The 19,282-nt window shown below is 50.1% G+C and overlaps 1 protein-coding gene across 5 annotated transcripts in view; it reads right to left on the bottom strand.

The window, feature by feature from the left end:
• Positions 1–601: 601 nt before the first annotated feature.
• mid2 (midline 2) overlaps positions 602–19,282 on the bottom strand; it is a 102,863-nt gene continuing 84,182 nt past the window's right edge. For all 5 annotated transcript variants that reach the window (XM_048230759.1, XM_048230760.1, XM_048230757.1 and 2 more), the window contains 6 exons: positions 17,035–17,183; positions 16,331–16,458; positions 15,857–16,000; positions 10,946–11,107; positions 3,644–3,851; positions 602–3,450 (listed from right to left, as the gene is read on the bottom strand). In XM_048230759.1, coding sequence (XP_048086716.1) covers positions 3,045–3,450; positions 3,644–3,851; positions 10,946–11,107; positions 15,857–16,000; positions 16,331–16,458; positions 17,035–17,183 — 1,197 coding nt within the window. In that variant the 3' untranslated portion in view covers positions 602–3,044. The remainder of the gene's footprint in view (positions 3,451–3,643; positions 3,852–10,945; positions 11,108–15,856; positions 16,001–16,330; positions 16,459–17,034; positions 17,184–19,282) is intronic.

Genomic DNA, 19,282 nt, shown 5'->3' with positions numbered 1-19,282 from the left:
AGAGAGATGGGAAGACAGAGAGAGAGAAAGATAGAAAAGAGGTGGGAGGAAGGAAGCTCAGAATGAAGCCTGGTGAGATGCTCAGTCAGACGTTAGTCAACCGCTACCCTGACATTTCATTTCTCTGCACTGATTAAAAAAGAAGAGAAATACATTAAAACACAGCCTGAAAACAGGAAAGCATGTTCGCAAAAGCATTTTTTAATACATTTTCCTTTTAACCTTCAGCGTAACCGGAATGTTAGATCTGCTTCTTTCACGGCATGGTTCTAGCTTCGGGTGAAATACTGATTCCTCCCCTCAGCTTTCACACACCCATCTGCTGAAGCATTTTGCCCCAGACCTCATGCTCTGGCACGTCAGCCTGCCCCGGCATCATACCAGGCCAACAATGACAGCTGATGGGTGCGGGCATTGCCCCCTTCGTGTGACTGCAGGCAGTGGATGGCCTGCCAGTCCACCAGGGCTGCTCGGTGGTGCACAGTGCAGGGCACAATGCACACGCTCCCCAACTCTCCTCCACATGCACTGCAATCTGTCTCAAGGTGCACCACGCTGGAGCAGAGACAGCCGAGCCAAAGGACACAACACACCACAGGCCTTTTTTTGGGATCAGACTTTTAATTGGACTTCAGCTCACATAAATAACAATAGTTCATATATATATATTTCTTGTATATTATACAATTCTTATATAATATATATTTCCCCCTATGATTTACATTCTTTTCCTCTAAAAGTCATATTTATTGAAACAGAAGCATGAAGCAGATGAGCATGGCTGATTTGATCACTTCTTAAAGCTCTGAAACATCAAAAGAAATGGATTTATTCAACCTTTTGTTAACCAGATGTAGAACCTTTTCAAAAAGAATCTTTTAAGAAACAAAATGTGAAACAAGAACCCAATGGAGAGAAAAAAACACAAGAAGGTAATTTACAAAATGTATTTCTGCAGATTTCACCATATGAAGCACACAGAGAGGCATGGTTTTATCAGAACCTGATATGTTGCGACAGCAGCGGATCAGCGGGTGATATCTTTGCTGGGAGTGCTTTCATTTTTTGTAATGAACATGCCTCGATTGAATGGCAAAGAGTAGATGGAAGAGCACTGAGCACTGATGCACATGGATACAAATGGACTGAACACATCAGTCCAGTTTAGAGATCAACAGTTCTCGCACAACACCACAGCCTCGTCTAGTCTTCACCTGCTGTGACCTTGTAAATATCAAAAACTCAAAGTGAACTGCATGCCAGTGATCATTTAGACCACCCACTTATATACTTATATTCTGCTCTTTTCTGTTCTTTGGAATGTAAAATTTCAAGGTCGGGGGGAGATAGGTGGTGTTTAATAATTCACTCGCTCAAAACGTCTCCGCTGAGCTTAACTACAAGAGAGGCGCTACCACTGAAGGTCCAACAGAAAGATCTAGAACCAGATCCTGAGGAACATATTATCCAGTCAGAGTGGATACCTGCTCGCCTTAAACATGGCTCATAAAGAGGAATGACAAACCAGAAGAGATAGGCCAACATCCAGAAAAAAGAGCAGAGCCATTGATATGTCGAGAATAGCAACGCAAGCCAGTGGCATCAGTAGTACAGTATCTTTCCGTTCCCAAGCCCTGTGTAGGTACAATGGCAAAGCATCCCAAATAAACAAAGTGGAGAAGCACCTGCCTCTCACGTCTCAAGTATTCCATGCGTTTGTCTTGCTACACTTGTCTTTGCCTGCATTACTAGTGATTGTCTTCAAGGATCCTCTTAGCTCAACCCTGAATATGACACAGAGGAAGATCGTAAAACACCAAGACCAGACCAGGAGAAGTATGGGGAAATAAATACTAAATACTCAGGAGAATCAAGACATGATTTGATGAGTTTGGTGCAACTTCAATGACTGAGTGTCGATAATGTTAGTTTTCCTCCACGATTATGGACAGTTCAGACAGCTGCCATGGCTGGTATGTTCAAACACTAGACTTGAAATATGTCTGGATGCATAAAAAGAACCCCCACTATGGCCTTTTCTGTTGAATGTAGATGGATGAATGCTTTGGGTGCCACCATGGCTCCATGTCACTCTGCTTTTCACTTTGACTGAGTCTCAGTGGGAGACTAAGCGATGGGCAGTGAGGGTGTAGAAAAGGGTCACTTGTTCACGGTGCAATAAATATACTGAGAGGGTTAGATGTCTGTCCACTACGTGGGGCCCGTGGGAATCATACATACTGTATCATGCTTTTCACAAGAAAAGAAAAGTACTAACAGAAGGAGAGTGAACAAATCACAGAGGAAATACATATCATGCCGTAACGTCTACACAAATAGCAAATAAAAGGATTTCTTTGTCTTCCCTGAATATAATAAAACTGTGAGTTATAATTCCATCAGATAATAAATTCATTACTTCGGTAGAAACATCAAATTTGTATCCCTTTTTTATTAATAAGATAAACCTCTTCTATTCTATCTAAAGTAAGAGCAACCCTGTCCAAATCCATTTCTGATTTTTTTTGTTTTTTTTACACACAGGGGCATTAAAACCAATCCAAAAAGTGCATCAGGTTTACATCAAAACTGATAAAAAGCAAATAAACTTGTTAGTGACAAATAATTTACAATTGCTTTTCTTCCTCCTCACCATACTCATCATCATCTTCATCAGAGGTCACATCATATACAAGTAGTAGTCAAAATGTGTCAACTTTGTTGTTTTGGAAAACCATTAAACTATAACTGTTGCAAAAACTAAACGCATCCTTTGAAACTGAGAAGCACAGGCGATGCTAACCCACCAATGAGAGAGAAGGAGCGCTAAAACCATGAGGAGCGAAACTGAAAACCATGAGAAGAAGAGGAGTAGGAGGAAGATCCAGGAAAAGGGGGGGAGACCCTGCGACGGCTGCCGCCTGGCGCTCTCAGCAGTAGCTCCAGTCCAGTGCGTTAGCGTCAACGACACGGCTCAGTCCATCCATTCATCCAACAAACTGCCTCGATCTGCCCGATCCCGCTAACCCCCCCAGACCCCTCTCTCAGTGGCAGCCCTTCATGGTGGACGAGACGTAGGGAGAATCCTGCTGGCGGCACAGGCCCTCCTGCTGCTCGGGGCAGTCCACGAAGTCGGGCACGGGCAGGCCGGACAGCAGCATGAGCGACTTGTTCCAGATCATGAAGGTGGGCGCCACGGGCAGCAGGAAGGAGACGTGGAAGGTGTGCAGGTGCTGCGCGTTCATGGCGTCCCAGAAGGACAGCGCGTTGCTGTCGTAGTCCAGCAGCACGCCCAGACGCCGCAGCTGCAGCGACGCCTCCACCAGCTGCTCCTTGCCGTTGTGCCGCACCAGGAAGTTGTTGTTGCAGCGCGAGAAGACCCACGAGGACGAGTTCTTGCCGCTCCACTCGTTCTTGGGCGCGGACTTGTAGGCGACGCCCACCGCGTACCTGAAGAACGGGAGGGGGGGGGGGGGGACGAGAGTGGGTGGGTGAGATGAGTTTGAGAGTGGGGGGGAGGTGCACATGGTTAGGTGTATTTCAAACTCACATTTGTACCCCAATTCACACCAAACAAGCAATTCATATGCAAAAAGTCGGTCGGATATGAATGACCGCTGCCGTGACGGGCCGCCTCACTCACCATGTGGAGGCTCCCAGCAGCACCTCCCAGTAGTGGCAGCCGCTGTCGATGAAGACGTTGCCGGCGGAGCCGTACGAGCCCGTGCTGCTGAAGCGCTCCGGTGTGTGGCTCTTCTTCAGAGAGCTCTCGTCCTTCTCCATGGTCAGGCAGTCGTTGGACAGACGCAGCTTTTTGTGGGCCGTTTTGGGGTCCAGCTTGAAAGGCTGGCCTGTGGATAGGAGATTGGAAGAAGAAGAGGGGGGTGGGGGGTTTGTTAAATTGAACCAACATCCATAAGTTGCTCGGAAACTTTTGGAAATGAGAGCACTTAGCATTTGAGTCACCCAAAGCTATAATCCTGTCTGCCAACAGACTGGAATCACTGAGAGCACTGAGAATTATTCATGTCGGATTGGTCGCTGCCACTCAGAGTGGCCTGTTTTCATGTAACGAGACCCGCAACGCAGCCGCTACTGTATTTGTGAATTTTAAAGAAGGCCAAGGGTAAAACTGAAGTCATCTATCTGGCTGTGAGCTTGCACATTTTTTGAAGCTGGCTCTTGGATGGAAGCTTTCGCTCCTAATTGGCTGATCATGGAGCGAGGGAGAGATGAAGGGGTGGAGAAGATGAGAGGAAGAGGGGATGAGAGAGCAAGGGAGGACAGAGAGAGTGAGAGAAAGACAGAGAGAGAGGGGGAAGGAGTGGAGGAAAGGTGAAGTGAGGACAAAGCTGGGGTAGTTGAGACTTTGAGCTTATGAAGATTCTTCTTTCTCCTCGGGGGCACCGCATGAGGGCGGTAGAGGTCACCCCTTGCGGACCCTGCAGACCTGGCATTTTACGCTTAGATGCCACCCGCATCCCGTTGCCAGCGCAGACTTAATGGTGGAACAATGCAAAAACCCTTCCCAACCCCCCTCCTCACAAAGCAAGCCCTAATAATCTCTCCTCCAAGAGAGAGAGAGAGAGAGAGAGAGAGAGAGAGAGAGTGCGGCTTGAACTGGGCTGCGCGGCTCTCGGGTGCTGGGGCCGCTGGAAGCCAATTACATTAGCACGCGCCTGTCTTTGAACTGCTTATCGCTGCGAGCGCAGACGCTTTCAAACCCTCGCGCTCCTCCGGCTCAGCCGCTCCTGGGGACCAGGAGAGGAGACAAAAAAACGGGGACGGCGCGTGGTCACGTGACTGGCCAGGGAGACCAAGATGCGAGATGATGCAACGCCAATGCGACACGCCGTCACTGCCAGCTTGCGCTCCGACGCTCTCGGAACGCGGCTCGTTCCTGGAGCTCCGCAATATTTTTAGAGCTGACAACCCAAAGGCCGGCTTGGACAGCATGGGAAGTAGCCAATAGGTCACTACGAGGACAGAGCTTAATTTAAATGCATTGAGATTAGCGGATGATTATAGGAAACATAATGCATTCCACTCTGATACCTGATTCAAAGTGCACTGACAGCATGCATTTAATCAAATTGGCAAACTTGGCCACTTCCCTCATTCCCAGGACAAATCCACCGAGATCGTGCTCAAAAATGAAAGGAATAAAAGCAAGGCATTAAGTCTGCACCGAGACATTTATTTCATTGTGCATTCCGCTCTCGGCCCAGGGGGGAATGTGCTGGAGGATGTAAATGGAGGATGTTTTTTGCGGCCACGCAGGCTCATTTGCAGCATTTGTTAAACTCCCCTTGCGTGGCTCTGCTTCATCTTGGAGCACTTGGACAGCTCAGTGTGGTCATTAAGTGCTGGGCTTGGTGCCTTCAGAGTAGTTCCCAAACACAAACAGAACATCAATTCACTTAAACAGTAGCGAGGGGGGAGAAAGCAGACTTGCTAGTGGGCATCAAGCCCCAGCGTGGGGTCATCGTTATCACCTTGTTTTATTCACTCCCATTTCTCGAAGCGTGGGGAGGTTGAAGACTGATGGAGACGGCCATGATGTTTACAGGGTTATGTAACTGTGGGGATATTAGGAACACCAGGAAGTTGGGTGTGACACTGCTGGAATGTTAAATACACCCCCACACAGTCATCAACCTGTTGAGGCTTTTGGGATGACTGGCAAATCTGCTTAATGCGTTGAGCAGACTTGACCTGCGGCTGACGTGAGTGGGATTGAACTTGTGGGCTTGTGAAATGTTTACCCTTGTAACATTTCACCATCAGTGGCTGGCTTTGCCCCCCAGCACGCCCAGACGGGCTCTCCCGGTGGGACGTGCTTCTGCTGGGCAGGCCCGCTGCCTCACGCAAGGCTGCCTCTCCAGCACGCCCCGCCGACAGCTTCAGCGATGTCTGTGTGTGTGCCGGATGAGTAAATATTATCAGGGATGGGCTCCGGCAACATGTCCACAGCGCTTGCCCTTGGGCTTGCGTGTCATGTGACCGCGCTAACAGACAGCACGTCTGGGGGCGGGGCGTGTGGGTTGTGATGGGACAGAATCAAGGATGGCCCGATCTCATTGGGCTATAGCCCCCATACTCAAATAGCAGCCCGCGGGCCTTTTGTGGCCCTTGGGGTATCTATTAATGGCCTTCGAGCTGTTTTGAAAAGTTTTTCTTTAATTATTAAAAAAAAAAAAAAAAAAAAAAAAAAAGTTCAATGTCGCTGCCCGCTCTTATTTTGAAACCGCGCGCCGCGATCTCAATATGAGGCTGGGGGTTGCCTCAATGGCAACCATAAACAGATAGCACTCCAGTCCAGCCCTCCCAAACTCGAGACAGTGGCTCTTTCTCAATGCCCAGTGTTCTAGCCTTGCTAGGACGTGAAACACCCAGTGATTGGATACTCTTTGGTGAACTCCGTGGAGTATCCAATCACCAGGCGTTTCACGTCCTAGCAAGGCTAGAACACTTGGCATTGAGATGGCCCCAGTCACTCTCAGCAGCAGTCACACGTTTACCGACCGGAGCCGTAATGGCATGCTCGAAATTTGCCCCAAAAAGAAAACTTGACAGCGAAAACCACCAGTTCCAACCAGAGTGGACAGAAAGGTTTGCGTTCTTTCTACCACCGTCCAGCACTCGCCCTCTGTGCTTAATATGTCAAGAATCTGTCAAGGCAATAAAACTAAGCAATGTGAAGCGACACTACGAATCAAAACACAAGCATTTTGCTTAAATGCTCTTAAAGCATCATATCATACATCCAACCGAATCCTCCACACTTCTTTGACAAAGCAGCAAAAGGCAACACAATGCTCCCTTAGAGTAGCGTGGGTTTTGGCGAAGCACATGAAGCCATTCACGGATTCAGAGATAATGAAAGAATGCATGATTGATGTGATGGACACGTTGCTGGAAGGCAAAGAAAAAGAGGAAATGAAAGCCAAAATTCAACAAATTATATTTTTATTTTAGGTAATATTTTTGTTTTTAATAAAAAGGAAATGTTATGTTATAAAATATGTTATAAATGTTATACATAAGTTATATTGTTATTACACGTTATCGTACACGGTCCCAATAAATGGCCCCTTGAGTCACTGAAAAAAAAAAATTGTGGCCCCTCATCATTTCTATTTGAGTACCCCTGGGCTATAGTGTGAACTCCCTCCTTCTTTGTTTGCTCTACAGGTGGGAGGCAGGGAGGGGAGAGAGGCTTCACCAGCACTGCTGATGGTACATTTCCCATCACCACACACACACACACACACACAATATAACCACAGTGTACACACACACACACACACACACACACACACACACACACACACAAAGGTAGAAGGCATGCTGAGCAGGAGGGCTGGACACAGGATAAGCAGTTTTGTGGTTTTAGTCGTCTGTCCAGGCCATCCAGTCAGGATGATGTGAGCGCGATAAGAGAGTAATTTGCTGAGGCCGCTCTGCTGAGAAGCCCCTGTGGTGAAGAGTGGACTGCTCAGCACCCCCATTTACCTCCCTCCGCCCTGCTAGAGCCACTGCTCTCCTCTCCACACCCACACCGGCCCAGTGAGAGGGCAGAATTCTGCAAGACTGTGGCTGCCGCGTTGCATCATGATATGCTTCCAAATGATGACTGGGTGAGTGGGAGTGCGGTGGGTTGAAGAGGAGCAGGAAATATCCGGCTTTCTGCTCCCAACGCCCGGCCTCTAGACGTCTTTTGCATTATGCTGCTGGAGCTGGCTTACTGAAGGGCATTATCCCATTAGCAAGTGAGGCTATGAGGGAAACCAAACTTTGATTTCAGGCACACAAGCTTGCAAAGAGCCATTTGATGTCGGCCCCTAGCCCCCCCTAACCCCCCACCCCCCCTCCCCATCCTCTCCTCTCCTCCTCCTCTCTGTCCCTCTCATGCGATCTGAGCTGCTCTTAACAACACTGTCACGCTGGCCCCGGCTGCCATTTGAATGCAGTGAAGAAGGTAAATAAAAGAGAATGGGCACACTAGTGGATGGGTCTCTCACTCTCCCTGTATCTTTCTCGAACACACACACACACACACACACACACACACACACACACACTCTTCTCTAGTCCCTTCATCAGACATGAATCATTTATCTCCGCTGCCACCAGGCAGGTTTCACCCCTCCCAGCTCCTCTGTTCTCTGAAGTCCTAGCGAGCACAGGGAGAGGGAGAGGGAGAGAGAGAGAGAGAGAGAGAGAGAGAGAGAGAGGATGGAAAATGGCAGGAGAGAAGGAAGGAAGACCCAACATGAAGCCAAGAGACTGACAGAAAGCCAAAAGGCAGGGAAGGTAAGAAAGATGAAGACAGAACAGAGAGCAGCACCTTCTGTCCCCATTCCCCTCCTGCTCAGCCGGGCCTCTGAGGGACTAAATGGAACAGGAGGCCAACATGCTAATGGTGCTACTGCATATGGACAGGGCAGTGAGCAGCACCTCCTGTCCCCATTCTCCTCCTGCTCAGCCGGGCCTCTGAGGGACTAAATGGAACAGGAGGCCAACATGCTAATGGTGCTACTGCATATGGACAGGGCAGTGAGGAGCAGACAGGAGATGAGGGTCAGCGAGACGAGAAGGAGGACTGACAAACGACCTGGGGTGCGCTTCCCAAAACCATAGTTGCTAACCTGTTAGCAATGGGAAATTGCACTGCAACTTAGTTAGCAACTGTGGTTTTGCCCCTGGACTGGACTCGACCACAAGTCATGAAGAGTCAGACCTTTGCATGGTGCAGGACACAGTTGCTCTCCCACTGCACCAATGCTTCCAACTTCCATTAATAAACACTAAGTAAACACAAGGACTTGTCTTGATGAAGCCAGCAACATTATCTCCTGACTGGGCCCGGTCCGGCAGTGGGGAGCCAGAGAGGGGGCGCTGGAGAGAGTGGGGGGCCAGAGAGGGGGCGCTGGAGAGAGTGGGGGGCCAGAGAGGGGGCGCTGGAGAGAGTGGGGGCCAGAGAGGGGGCGCTGGAGAGAGCAGCCGAGGGGAGCAGAGGACTCCCATCCCCCCCGGAGACGGAGGCGGGCAGATGGGCGCGAGCCACAGCTGCAGGAGAGAGAGAGCCGAGCGAGGGAACGAGCGTGAGGATACCTGGAGGAGATTCCACAGAGACCACCGCAGGGGGGGGGCAAACACCTGCCAGGTCCAGACGGCTGTGTACGGCAGGTAGGATCCCATCTGAGGGGGTGGCTTGTATCATGAGAGCGCTGCACGTCTGACTGCGCTCCAGGGACCCGGCTTATCCCTCTGCCTCCCTCTGCCTCGGCACACTGCTGCCAGAGAACAGGCTGACAGTATGAAATACAGTGTGTGTGTTTTTAAGTTCCTCTGGGCCTTGTTAGATTGTGCGGTGGCGGTGTCTCTCTCTCTGTGTGTGTGTGTGTGTGTGTGTGTGTGTGTGATGTGCGATGTGCCCTGGCGCTCGCCCGACTGGGCTCGGCATTAGAGGAAGAGGCGGTGGCAGGTTGGGAGCAGGGGAGGTTTGTCTTTATCAAACCCCGGAGAGGTGGGTGGACACGGCACACCAGCGCACGCTCACTCTCACTCGCCCTCTCTCTTTCATGCTCTCAAACAGAATTTATTCTGCTTTTGAAATGGTAGAGTGCAAAAAAAGACCCCACACTGAGGGAGAGAGAAAGAGATAAAGGGAAGAGAGAGGGAGAGAGGCCAGTAGTCAGAGGCAGAGAAAGAGGGGAACAGAGAGAGAAACACAGGGAGGAATAATCTGCAGAAGATGGAGAGGACAAGGGTGGGAGTGTGTAGGGAGGAGAGTGTCTGAGGCAGGGAAAGAGTGATGGCGTGAGAGAAGAGAGGCCACAGAGGTTGAGTGACACCTCCTTAACGCAGAAGAAGTTCAGGCGCCGCAGTCGAGCGATGTGAGCGAGGCGGCGAAAGCCCTCTTCTGTGGGGCCCGCTGATAAATGGCTGCCAGAGACACAGAGACAGAGAGAAAGAGAGAGACAGAGAGGGAAGAGGTAGAACAAGAAAAATGGAGGGAGGCGAGGAGAAAGAGGAGAGGAGAAGGGAGGAGGCGCTGCTGCTGCTGCTGCTGCTGCTGCTTCCAGATAGCCCGCGTTTAACCTCCCCACTCTTGGTCCTGCCCCCTCCCCTCCCTGGGTGACTCCGCAAAGCCTCTGATGCAATAATCCATTTTAATGCAGTCAGCCACCAGGCCCTGGTTCCAGGCCATTCTGTAAAGTAATTGAACTCGGGGCGTGCGAGGAGGCCGGCCGGGGCTGTGATCGCGTGTAATGTGAGTGACCGGGTGGGGATGGGGTTGGAGGAGGAGGGGAGGTGGAGGGGGGGGGCAGTTATGGGTTGGAGGGAGGTGGGTGCTACCTGCCGCCTGCTGCGAGCCAACAAGGGCGAGGCGGGGAACACTACACCTAATGGCATTATCAGCACGCTTGGGTGGCTGCCCGTGATGGAGGGCTGATGGCATACGAGAGAGCATGCGGAGCGGAGGATAGGGGAGGGGAGGAGAGAGGATCTCACAGTACAGTAGGGGAGGGGTGGGGCAGGCAGGCAGTACAGCAGCCAAAAGGCTGACTGATTGAATTTGGGAGAATTATGAGTCCTCTGTAGCATTCCTCCAGGACAGGACAAGCTCTCAAAGGCAGAACAGTGCTGAGCTGCAGGCTCTGGGAGGAATGATGGAGGAGAGCAGTTTTTCTTATAGTTACATACTATATGCTTAGTACTACTTACACAGAAGGACATGCAGTTACATCCGTAATGTTTTATTTATTATTTATTTTCAAAACATCCTTACTACACAGAGCCTCAGTAACATTCTGCAGAACTACAGATGAAGGCCACTCATTATCAACCACTAATTCTTCCAGAATCTTCCATTCCGAGTGTAGCCCAGTGTTTCTGGTGTGCTAGTGTGTCTGGGATGGGCAGACTGGGTACTCACTGTTGGTCTTGAGGCGGGCGGGCTCGCTGTTGCGGCTGCCGGCCTGGTTGATGGCCTTGACGAAGAAGATGTAGCGCGTGCCGCTCTGCAGGCCGTGCACAGTGTAGTGGTTCTGCTTGATGTTGGGCACGATCATCCAGCTGTCCACCGAGTTATACAAACCTGCCCGGGACAAAGGCACAAACACTGTGTGAGCAAGAAACCCTTGGCACCAAATCAGCAGTCTGATCGAGGGAAGAGGGAAATGCACACATTCATTCTGCACCAGAAAACAAATCCAATTGCAATGGCCATTGCCTTTGTATTAGCCTTTGTACCCAATCAAAAAGCACCTTGTAGCATTTCCCATGGATTACTTCAAAGTGATGGCTCAGAGATATCCCCCCTCTCCAGGATTTAACAGGACTGACAACCTCTCAGCTTGCCTTGGTAAATAATCTATCTGCTCCTGCACTATCCTGAAGGCCACACAGTACATATGAAACATTTCATTTGGACCGGAGCTCTGACTGAGAACAAAGGGTGTGTGTGGCTTTGAGGTTAGCTGGGGTGGCATGCTGATAGGCCCCTTTTGATCCATCTGGCTGAACACACAACACACATGTCGGCGGCGTATGGCAATGGGTCTCGGCGGGCATTCTCATTGTGTGTTGTGCCCCCGAGGCAAACAGGCGCATGTGAAAAGCCGCCTCCATCGGCACTCTAATGGCAGAGCGTTGCACAGAGAAACCCATGGGGGACAATCAATTGAGCCATGAGGCCCGCTGGCTCTGTGTGTTTGAGAATGTGCAGCTTTATGATTGCGTGTGTGTGTTAAGTGTGTGTGTGTGTGTGTGTGTGTGTGTGTGTGTGTGTGTGTGTGTATGTGTGTTCATGTAAGGTGTGTCTGTCATCCAAACCTCAGGTGTGCTTAGATAAACACTAGTTCAATTGATTCAAAAGCACATCATACAAAAAACCCTTCTCAAACACACACACACACACACACACACACACACAAACACACACAAACACACAAATACACACACACACACACACAAACACGCATAGTTTCTGTCCAAATCAGTGGCAGCGAAGAGCTGATTTCAAGTGGTTGAAATGTAATCACTGAGTACTTTTGAACATTACTGCAATTTGCTAGTGTTAGACTGAGGAATCTGCTATGACACTCCTCTTTGTCTAAACTCTCCCTTGGGGAAAACTGCCCTGTGCCTGTAGATAGCGGAGAAGAGAGAGAAAAAAGATGCTTTCAGGCTAGACTTAAATGTCCCTCTTGGCAAGGACTTCTGTTGAATTATTGAGAGGGATGGCAAACTGCATGTATAAGTAATAACAATGGCTGCTTGTAAATAAAAATTCTTAACATGACGCAAATATGGAGAGAAAAGACTCTTGGATTCTTGGTAAGGGGGTGGGGAAGCAAATGGGAGAGTTGGACTATTGGCATGACAGCACAAGGCTAAAGAATCTGACTCTGTTGCTTAAAATTCATTTCCTATTCACTAAAAAATCAGACAAAGCCCAGAAAATGTTACTGTATAACAAGTGTGTGTGTGTGTGTGTGTGGACACACTCAGGACATTTAAATGAGTTCCTGTCACAAATGTAATATGCTTTTGAATATCGGCCCTTTGATGCATTGCATTAGCTGTGCAAACTACAATAACGCTGCCTATATTATAGACACAGCGTTTTCTGCCACTGCCCCACGCAATGCCTTGCGAGAGACATCAAAGCGCAGCAGATAAGAGGGAGAGCCTGTGTCGTTACAGGCAGAGAGGACAGGACATGAAGGAGGAGGAGAGTGTATGGGCGCATGAGAGAACGAGAGAAGAAGGGAGAGAGAGAGAGAGAGAGAGATAGAGAGGAGAGGGAATCAGTTCCCAGACTCCCCGCGTCTGTCTGTTGCCTGCCTGCCTGCCTCTGTCAGTAGATGAAAGGGAGCGCGAGGCCCCCGCCAGCCGCTCCCAGCCCTGCCACAGAGAGAGAGAGAGAGAGAGAGAGAGAGAAAGAGAGAGAGAAAGGAAAAAAAGAGAAAGAAAGAGGGCGAGAGAGAGACAGAGACAGAGAGAGCTGTTGAACTGGCTTTAAAGCTGCTGGGGGAGGCGTTGGCTTTTGTAGCACACCAAAAAGTGCCAGTCTTTTTGCCAATTTTGAGGTGGACAATGCAGAAAAAGCAACTGGCATGAAGCAGAATAAAACATACATCTCTCCATTACCCCCTATCCGGCATGGTAGCAAGCAGGTGAACAAGATAGGCTCTTTCATCGAAGCTTCAGGGGAGTGTGAGGTCCTCTGAGGGCTCTGGCCATGAATTTATATGAATCACACATCCAGCTCCCGCTGTTTCACAGGAAGGAAGAGTGATACACGACTGCCTTTCACAAGACTTCAGGACGCAGAGTTCATCCACGTGCCTGCGACTAGGTCTCACCTACACCACTGTGCTAATGAAGGAAAGATACAGGGCTAGCAGGTGAGCCTTGCTCAGAAATGTCGCTTTGTAGCATGTTGAGTAGCACAAAAACAAAAACAAAACAAAACAAAAAAATAAATAAAAAAATGTATCACTGAGCTAAGTGAGAAATGAGGAGTGGCGCTGGAAACATTGTGACTACGCTGACATTTTAACCAAAAAAAGTCATTACTCACACCTCACTGAGGGTTAGGGCAGATGCCACCACCTGCATTGGTCGAACAGGGACATTAAACAACCATTCAAATAAGGTCAGGGGAGCGGCCGCATGTGTGTCAGAGCTCCGGGTGCAGCACACAACACAGCAGCACTCCAGAGCCAAAGTCATTAGAAGATTCGAGGCCAAAGAGCGGCGGCTAACGTCAGTGCTAATTAATGGCGAGGCACGGCCCCGGAGATGCGGGCCGAAGGAGCCGATGCCGAGGGCCGAGGTTTGGGCCACAAGCTGCCCCTGTGGTCACTGTGGTCAATGATCTGCCCATATAATTGAAATCCTTGGACCACAAGGGAGGAGGAGGAGGAGGAGAAAGGAGGAACAAGAGGAGGGAGGATTTGGCGGAGGAGGAGGAGGAGGAGGAGGAGGAAGATCAAGCCTCCAACGCTAACCCAGAGCTTTCCCAGACGCCGCTAATTGAGCTGGCTCTCTGTCTCCTTTAATTAAGCGCCGAGGGTTGCCTCTGTACGGATGCCAGCCAGTTAATTACTTTGGTCTGACCCGAAAAAAAGCCGTTCCCATGAACAAGCTGCGTTTCCCTGTTTACAGCAATCTGGCCACTAGATCTGGTCACCTCTGCAAGACATGCTTTATTTACCGCGAGGCCAGTGATCGATGTTAGAAAGCAAAATGAAAACAAAACGTTACTTCCTACTACCGGACGTAATTGAATCTAATAGGCCTTTAATTCGTTTTAAAAAACGAAGGCGTTTGCCAGCTCCTGATTGGTGCTGATGTCTTCCTTGCCGTTTCCTGCACTGTGTGGATGTGAGCTACTCTGGCTGACCCGCACAGTCAGTCGCAGCAGTCGGAGAAACAGTCGTGCGGATCGCATGGCTTCTCCTGGGAGCGCCAGGCAATCGCAGCTGATAAAGTGCTAGTGCTTTCGTTTAAGGCACTCTGCAAAGAGGCAATGGCACAGAAGAAGCGTGCCTGGCGGATAGACGAGGACAAACAAACATTTGTGTGTTTCTCTCCATTTCGCCGACTCTCTCTGGCGCCGGTCTCCCGGGGACGCAGTGGCAGCGGCGGCAGGGAGTAGCGGAGACTCTGCAGCCCCCATGTGTCTCTTCAGTGGAGCTCTCGCTCGCTCACTCACTCGGCTCTCAGAGGCCTCACAGCGTGTGTGGGCTGGAGCAGACTGCCCTGGCAGAGCAGGACGGAGGAGAGAGTGCGGAAGAGAGGAAAAGAACGATACAGAGAGGGACAGAGAGGAAAAAAGAGGGAGCAAGATGGTGTGTCACAGATGGGGACTGATAGTGAATGGATGGACGGGCCAAAAGTGAGGGAGAAAAGAGAAAAATAGGAATGCGTGAGATAGCTAGAGAGATGGAGAGATAGAGAGAGGGGTAAAGGAAACGGAGTGAGAAATGGAAGGAGTGAACCTCCTTCCTCTGCCAAGCTGTTATCAGTTTTCACTCTATAGTCCTGTCCTAGTGTCACTGATCCTTAACAGCTTTTCTTTCTCCATCCCTCAAACGCACGCACGCACACACACACACACACACACACACACACAGACACACACAGACACACTCTCACATGCTATGGTTCACAGCTGTCAAATGATTCTCTCTTCTCTTATCAGATTACCATGAATCTTTCAGTAAATAAACACACTCTGCAAACTGGGCCACAGATACACACACACACACACACACACACTGAGACTTTTTCAGCTAGATAGCCCAGCCAGGGGATTCACACTGTATTTGCTTTTTTGAAATAAAGGAGTCAAGGAAGGCTGAGCAGGGCTGTGTATGTGTGGGAATGGAGGGTGGTGTTTGCCTGGTTACGTAAGACCGGAAGGCCCGTCAGGCTCAGCTAGCTCTGCCACAGCACGGCATGATCTGATGAACTCGCCTGCCTGAGTGCGTTTTGGATGAGGGGAGCCAGCGGCGTGGACGGCCACAGCGCACGTAGGAGGAGATCTCTCCAGGAAAAGCTACGTTACTGGGATGGCATGACGCAAGGCCTTGGGGGAAGGGTGTTGCTAATGGGGGAGATTTACTGTTGACGTGTGGTTGGGCTAGGCACGGCTGGCTGGGTGGTTGGCAGTAGACAATGTTAAACGTCTGTGTGTGTGAGCGTGTGTGAGCATAAATTAAATGTTCAATTTCTAACAGATTTGAGTATAATATACAACGAATATGCATTTATGTAAAAACATATCTTTACAAACCTGGCTATCAGTGTGTGTGTGTGTGTGTGTATAACTCACTGATGAAGTTGGTCTGGCCGGTGTAGATGGTGTACTGCAGCTCGTAGGAGGTGACGCTGAACTCGTCCTCGGAGGTCCAGTGCACGGTGATGGTGTCGTGAGATGCGGTGCACAGCTCGTCTCGTATGGATGGAGGGTTAGGGGCTGCAAATCAACATAGAAGGTTGGAGTGGGGTAAAGTGAACTCATATACCCCCTGCACTCTAGCGCACCATGTATTCCCTGCACAAATAGCTGGAGGCCAGACCACAGGGTTGGGTTTGCCTGCCTGCTGTGCCTGGCGCATCATAGGCTGATATTCAGTTTGTCAGCTTGTTATCTGTGTTGCTGATCCTGGAACCCTTCATGCCTGTCTATTTGTTTCTCTCATTTTGTTGGTTGTTTTCTCCCTGTGTGCTTCTGTCTGTCAATCAAGCCCTTGCTCTCTCTCTCTCGCTCACAAATATACACACACACACACACACACACACACACCTGTTAAGTAGTCCAAGCCCTCGAGGATCTTCTTCTCTCGGGAGAAGTCCAGGGCGAAGTTGTCAAAGGCCTCGTTCAGATTGACATCTGGGATAAGCACCTGTGAAGACGCAGTGGCCATGGCAACCCTGCAGTGGGAGAGACAGACAGGAGGAAGGGGACGAAGAGGAGGATGATGAAGATGATGATGAGGAGAGGGCAGTGAGTGCAGTGTCCACCCTCCACAGCCTCACACTAACATGGTCCAGCCCTGGCAGAGGCCGAATGCATTAACAGCTTTGTTGCTTCTCGGACAAGGCTAGCATTGTAAAACCGGCCAATAAAAAGGAGGGGGGCAGAAACAACTATACACGTCTTGCACCGTATTCTGCAGGCCAGGAAACAGCATGTGTGAAAGACTGGGGGCGGTGAATGCTGGCTTTTGTCTGGACGTGCAGGAGAGGGTGGAGGCCGCTGGGAGCCGGGGAGAGAGAGAGAGAGAGAGAGAGAGAGAGAGAGAGAGAGAGAGAGAGAGAGACGGTGCTGGAAGAGGAGGGGCGGTGGGGTGGAGGAGAGAATGTGCCGAGTTGCTGAAAGTTTGTTCCACACACCCTGGCTCACATTTGGATCTACTGGCAAGAGGTCTTGCTCTTGGGGGCTGTGTGTGTGTGTGTGTGTGTGTGTGTGTGTGTGTGTGTGTGTGTGTGTGTGTGCTCAGTGCTCACCTCTCAGCCACATTCCTGGCGGTCTGCAGGAAGCGGGCGTGGTCGTTCTCCTTCAGGCTGTTCTCTGCCTGTGTGATGAGCGCACTGGAACGCTCCAGGCACTGACGGCAGTTAGCAATCTGCTGGGCCAGCTTTCGCAGCTTCATCACCTGACAACACGCACACACACACACACATTGACAGCAGGAATTATGAGGGAGCAAGTCTCCACAGACACTCATGCCTGATCAATGCATTAACACCTCACCCAAATAACACAGGTGTGAGCATTTGTTCCCTTCCTAGGAACAAAAGGTTGCGGATAAATGATTAGACGTAAATGTTGAAACCCACACATTTGGATAAACAACTGGAATACATGTCAAACACACACACAAACACACCCACACTTGGACAGGCAAAACACTAAGCCCATACTCATCATTTGAGGTGTTCATGTGTATAAACAGGCTGTCTGGGAACGTCCTGTCAGCTAAAAGATTATCAGTCTGCTCAGTAAACAGTGTTCCACTTAGTCAATGTCTAGGACTCTTGTCTAGACCACATCTGACCTACTCCGTGACAAACAAAAAAACAAACAATAACTCCGATGATCATAACAACACTGAGCTGAATCAGACAAACGGCCGGCGGCCCATCCTCTGCATGGCCTCGCGGTGGCACGACACGCGGCTCACAGTGGGCAAACTCTGGCACGGGGAGCGATGTGTATGGGGTAAACAAGGAGAGAGGCTGCGCCCGTTTCGCCCTGTCCTCAGTCCTGTGTCTCTCCGCGGTTCGTCTGACCACCCCGCCTGAGGCCAGAGAGTTGCGTGCGCTCGGGTGCATGACCTCAACGAGCAACAGGGTCCCGCTGTTTGTCCCAGGGCATCAAATTAAAGAGCATTTCTCTTCGGTTGCTATCTTATCTGTTTATCCACAGTCCAATTTCCACTGCAGATGGAGCAAATAAAATAAGCTGATTCCTTTCCATCTTTCTTTGTGTGTGTGAGTGTTTATGCCAGGAGTGGAATGAAAGGCGATTCAAGGGAAATTCTTCTGATATTATGAGCACTTGGGAGTTTGGGCCGACCAAATCCTCACTGAGAAGAAAAACAACAAAAAAAAACAAAACAAAACAAATCCCATCAGACTAAGAAAAGAGGAAAAAACACCAGCGTGTCTGGAAATGCCCAGCGCCCATCAGAGAGGCACTCCACAATCCCCTGTCCATCACGAGTCCCATCTGTGCTTTTGAAACGACGTAAGCCACGGAAATGCCTCATCTTTTGGAGAGCATCAACAGCGTTGAATCATGCATCTGTCAGAACGCATAGTGAAACACTTGCCCCTCGCACATAATCTGCTTGCATGCTTTCGCATTGGCTTCATATCAGCGAAGAGCCTGACCGCTGGAAATTGCCACGGACAGCCACATCTTGCTGACCGCAATCGAATGCAATCTTGTGGCCTGCTATGAGCCTCTGAGATCAAGTCAGTGTTTGTTGGGGAGAGTCATGTGAGCATCAGCCGCAGCAGCAGCAGTGAGACAGACTGAGCTGATAGGAGGGGGAGAGGAGAGCAGAGTAGAGGAGGGGAGAGGAGAGGAGAGGAGGGGAGAGGAGAGGAGAGGGGAGAAGAAAGGAGAGGAGAAGAAAGGAGAGGAGAGGAAGAGCAGAGAAGAGGAGAGGAGGGGAGAGGAGAGGAGGGGGAGAGGAGAGGAGAAGAAAGGAGATAAATAGGAGGGAAGAGGAGAGGAGAGGAGAGGAGAGAGAGAGGAGGGAAGAGGAGAGGAAAGGAGAGGAGGGAGAGAGGAGAGGAGAGAGAAAGGAGGGGAGAGAAAGGAGGGGAGAGGAGTTGTGGGTGTGTTGTGACTGGAGCCTGAGTGACAGCAGCTCCAGCAGTAGCCTAAGGGGCAGCAGATGAAAGACTCTGTGGCCTGGTCTGGCCCTGTCTGCATGCCTGCCATATCTCTCTGTCTGTCTGTCTGTCTGTCTGATTGATTGATTGATACAGAAAGAGGGGCTGCCTTCTGCTCCAGCATTTGTTAGTGCTGTGGCAGATTAAGGAGGCCTAGGTCTGGGAACAGCAAAACATACAGAGGGAAGGAGGGAGAGAGAGATGGAAGAAGAGGGAGAGAGAGAGGGAGAGAGAGAGAGGGACGGAAGCTGACAGAGATAGAGCTGCAGTGGTGGAGAGAGCCTTTTGAGTGGGGCAATGTGAACTATATGTGGCTACTTTTTTTTCTTTCTTGTTTCTTTGATCTAGG

The sequence above is a fragment of the Alosa alosa genome, chromosome 21, assembly GCF_017589495.1.
Source record: "Alosa alosa isolate M-15738 ecotype Scorff River chromosome 21, AALO_Geno_1.1, whole genome shotgun sequence".
Taxonomy (NCBI): domain Eukaryota; kingdom Metazoa; phylum Chordata; class Actinopteri; order Clupeiformes; family Clupeidae; genus Alosa; species Alosa alosa.
Note: the sequence above shows the minus strand (reverse complement) of the source record. Positions and strands in the feature narration are given on the sequence as shown.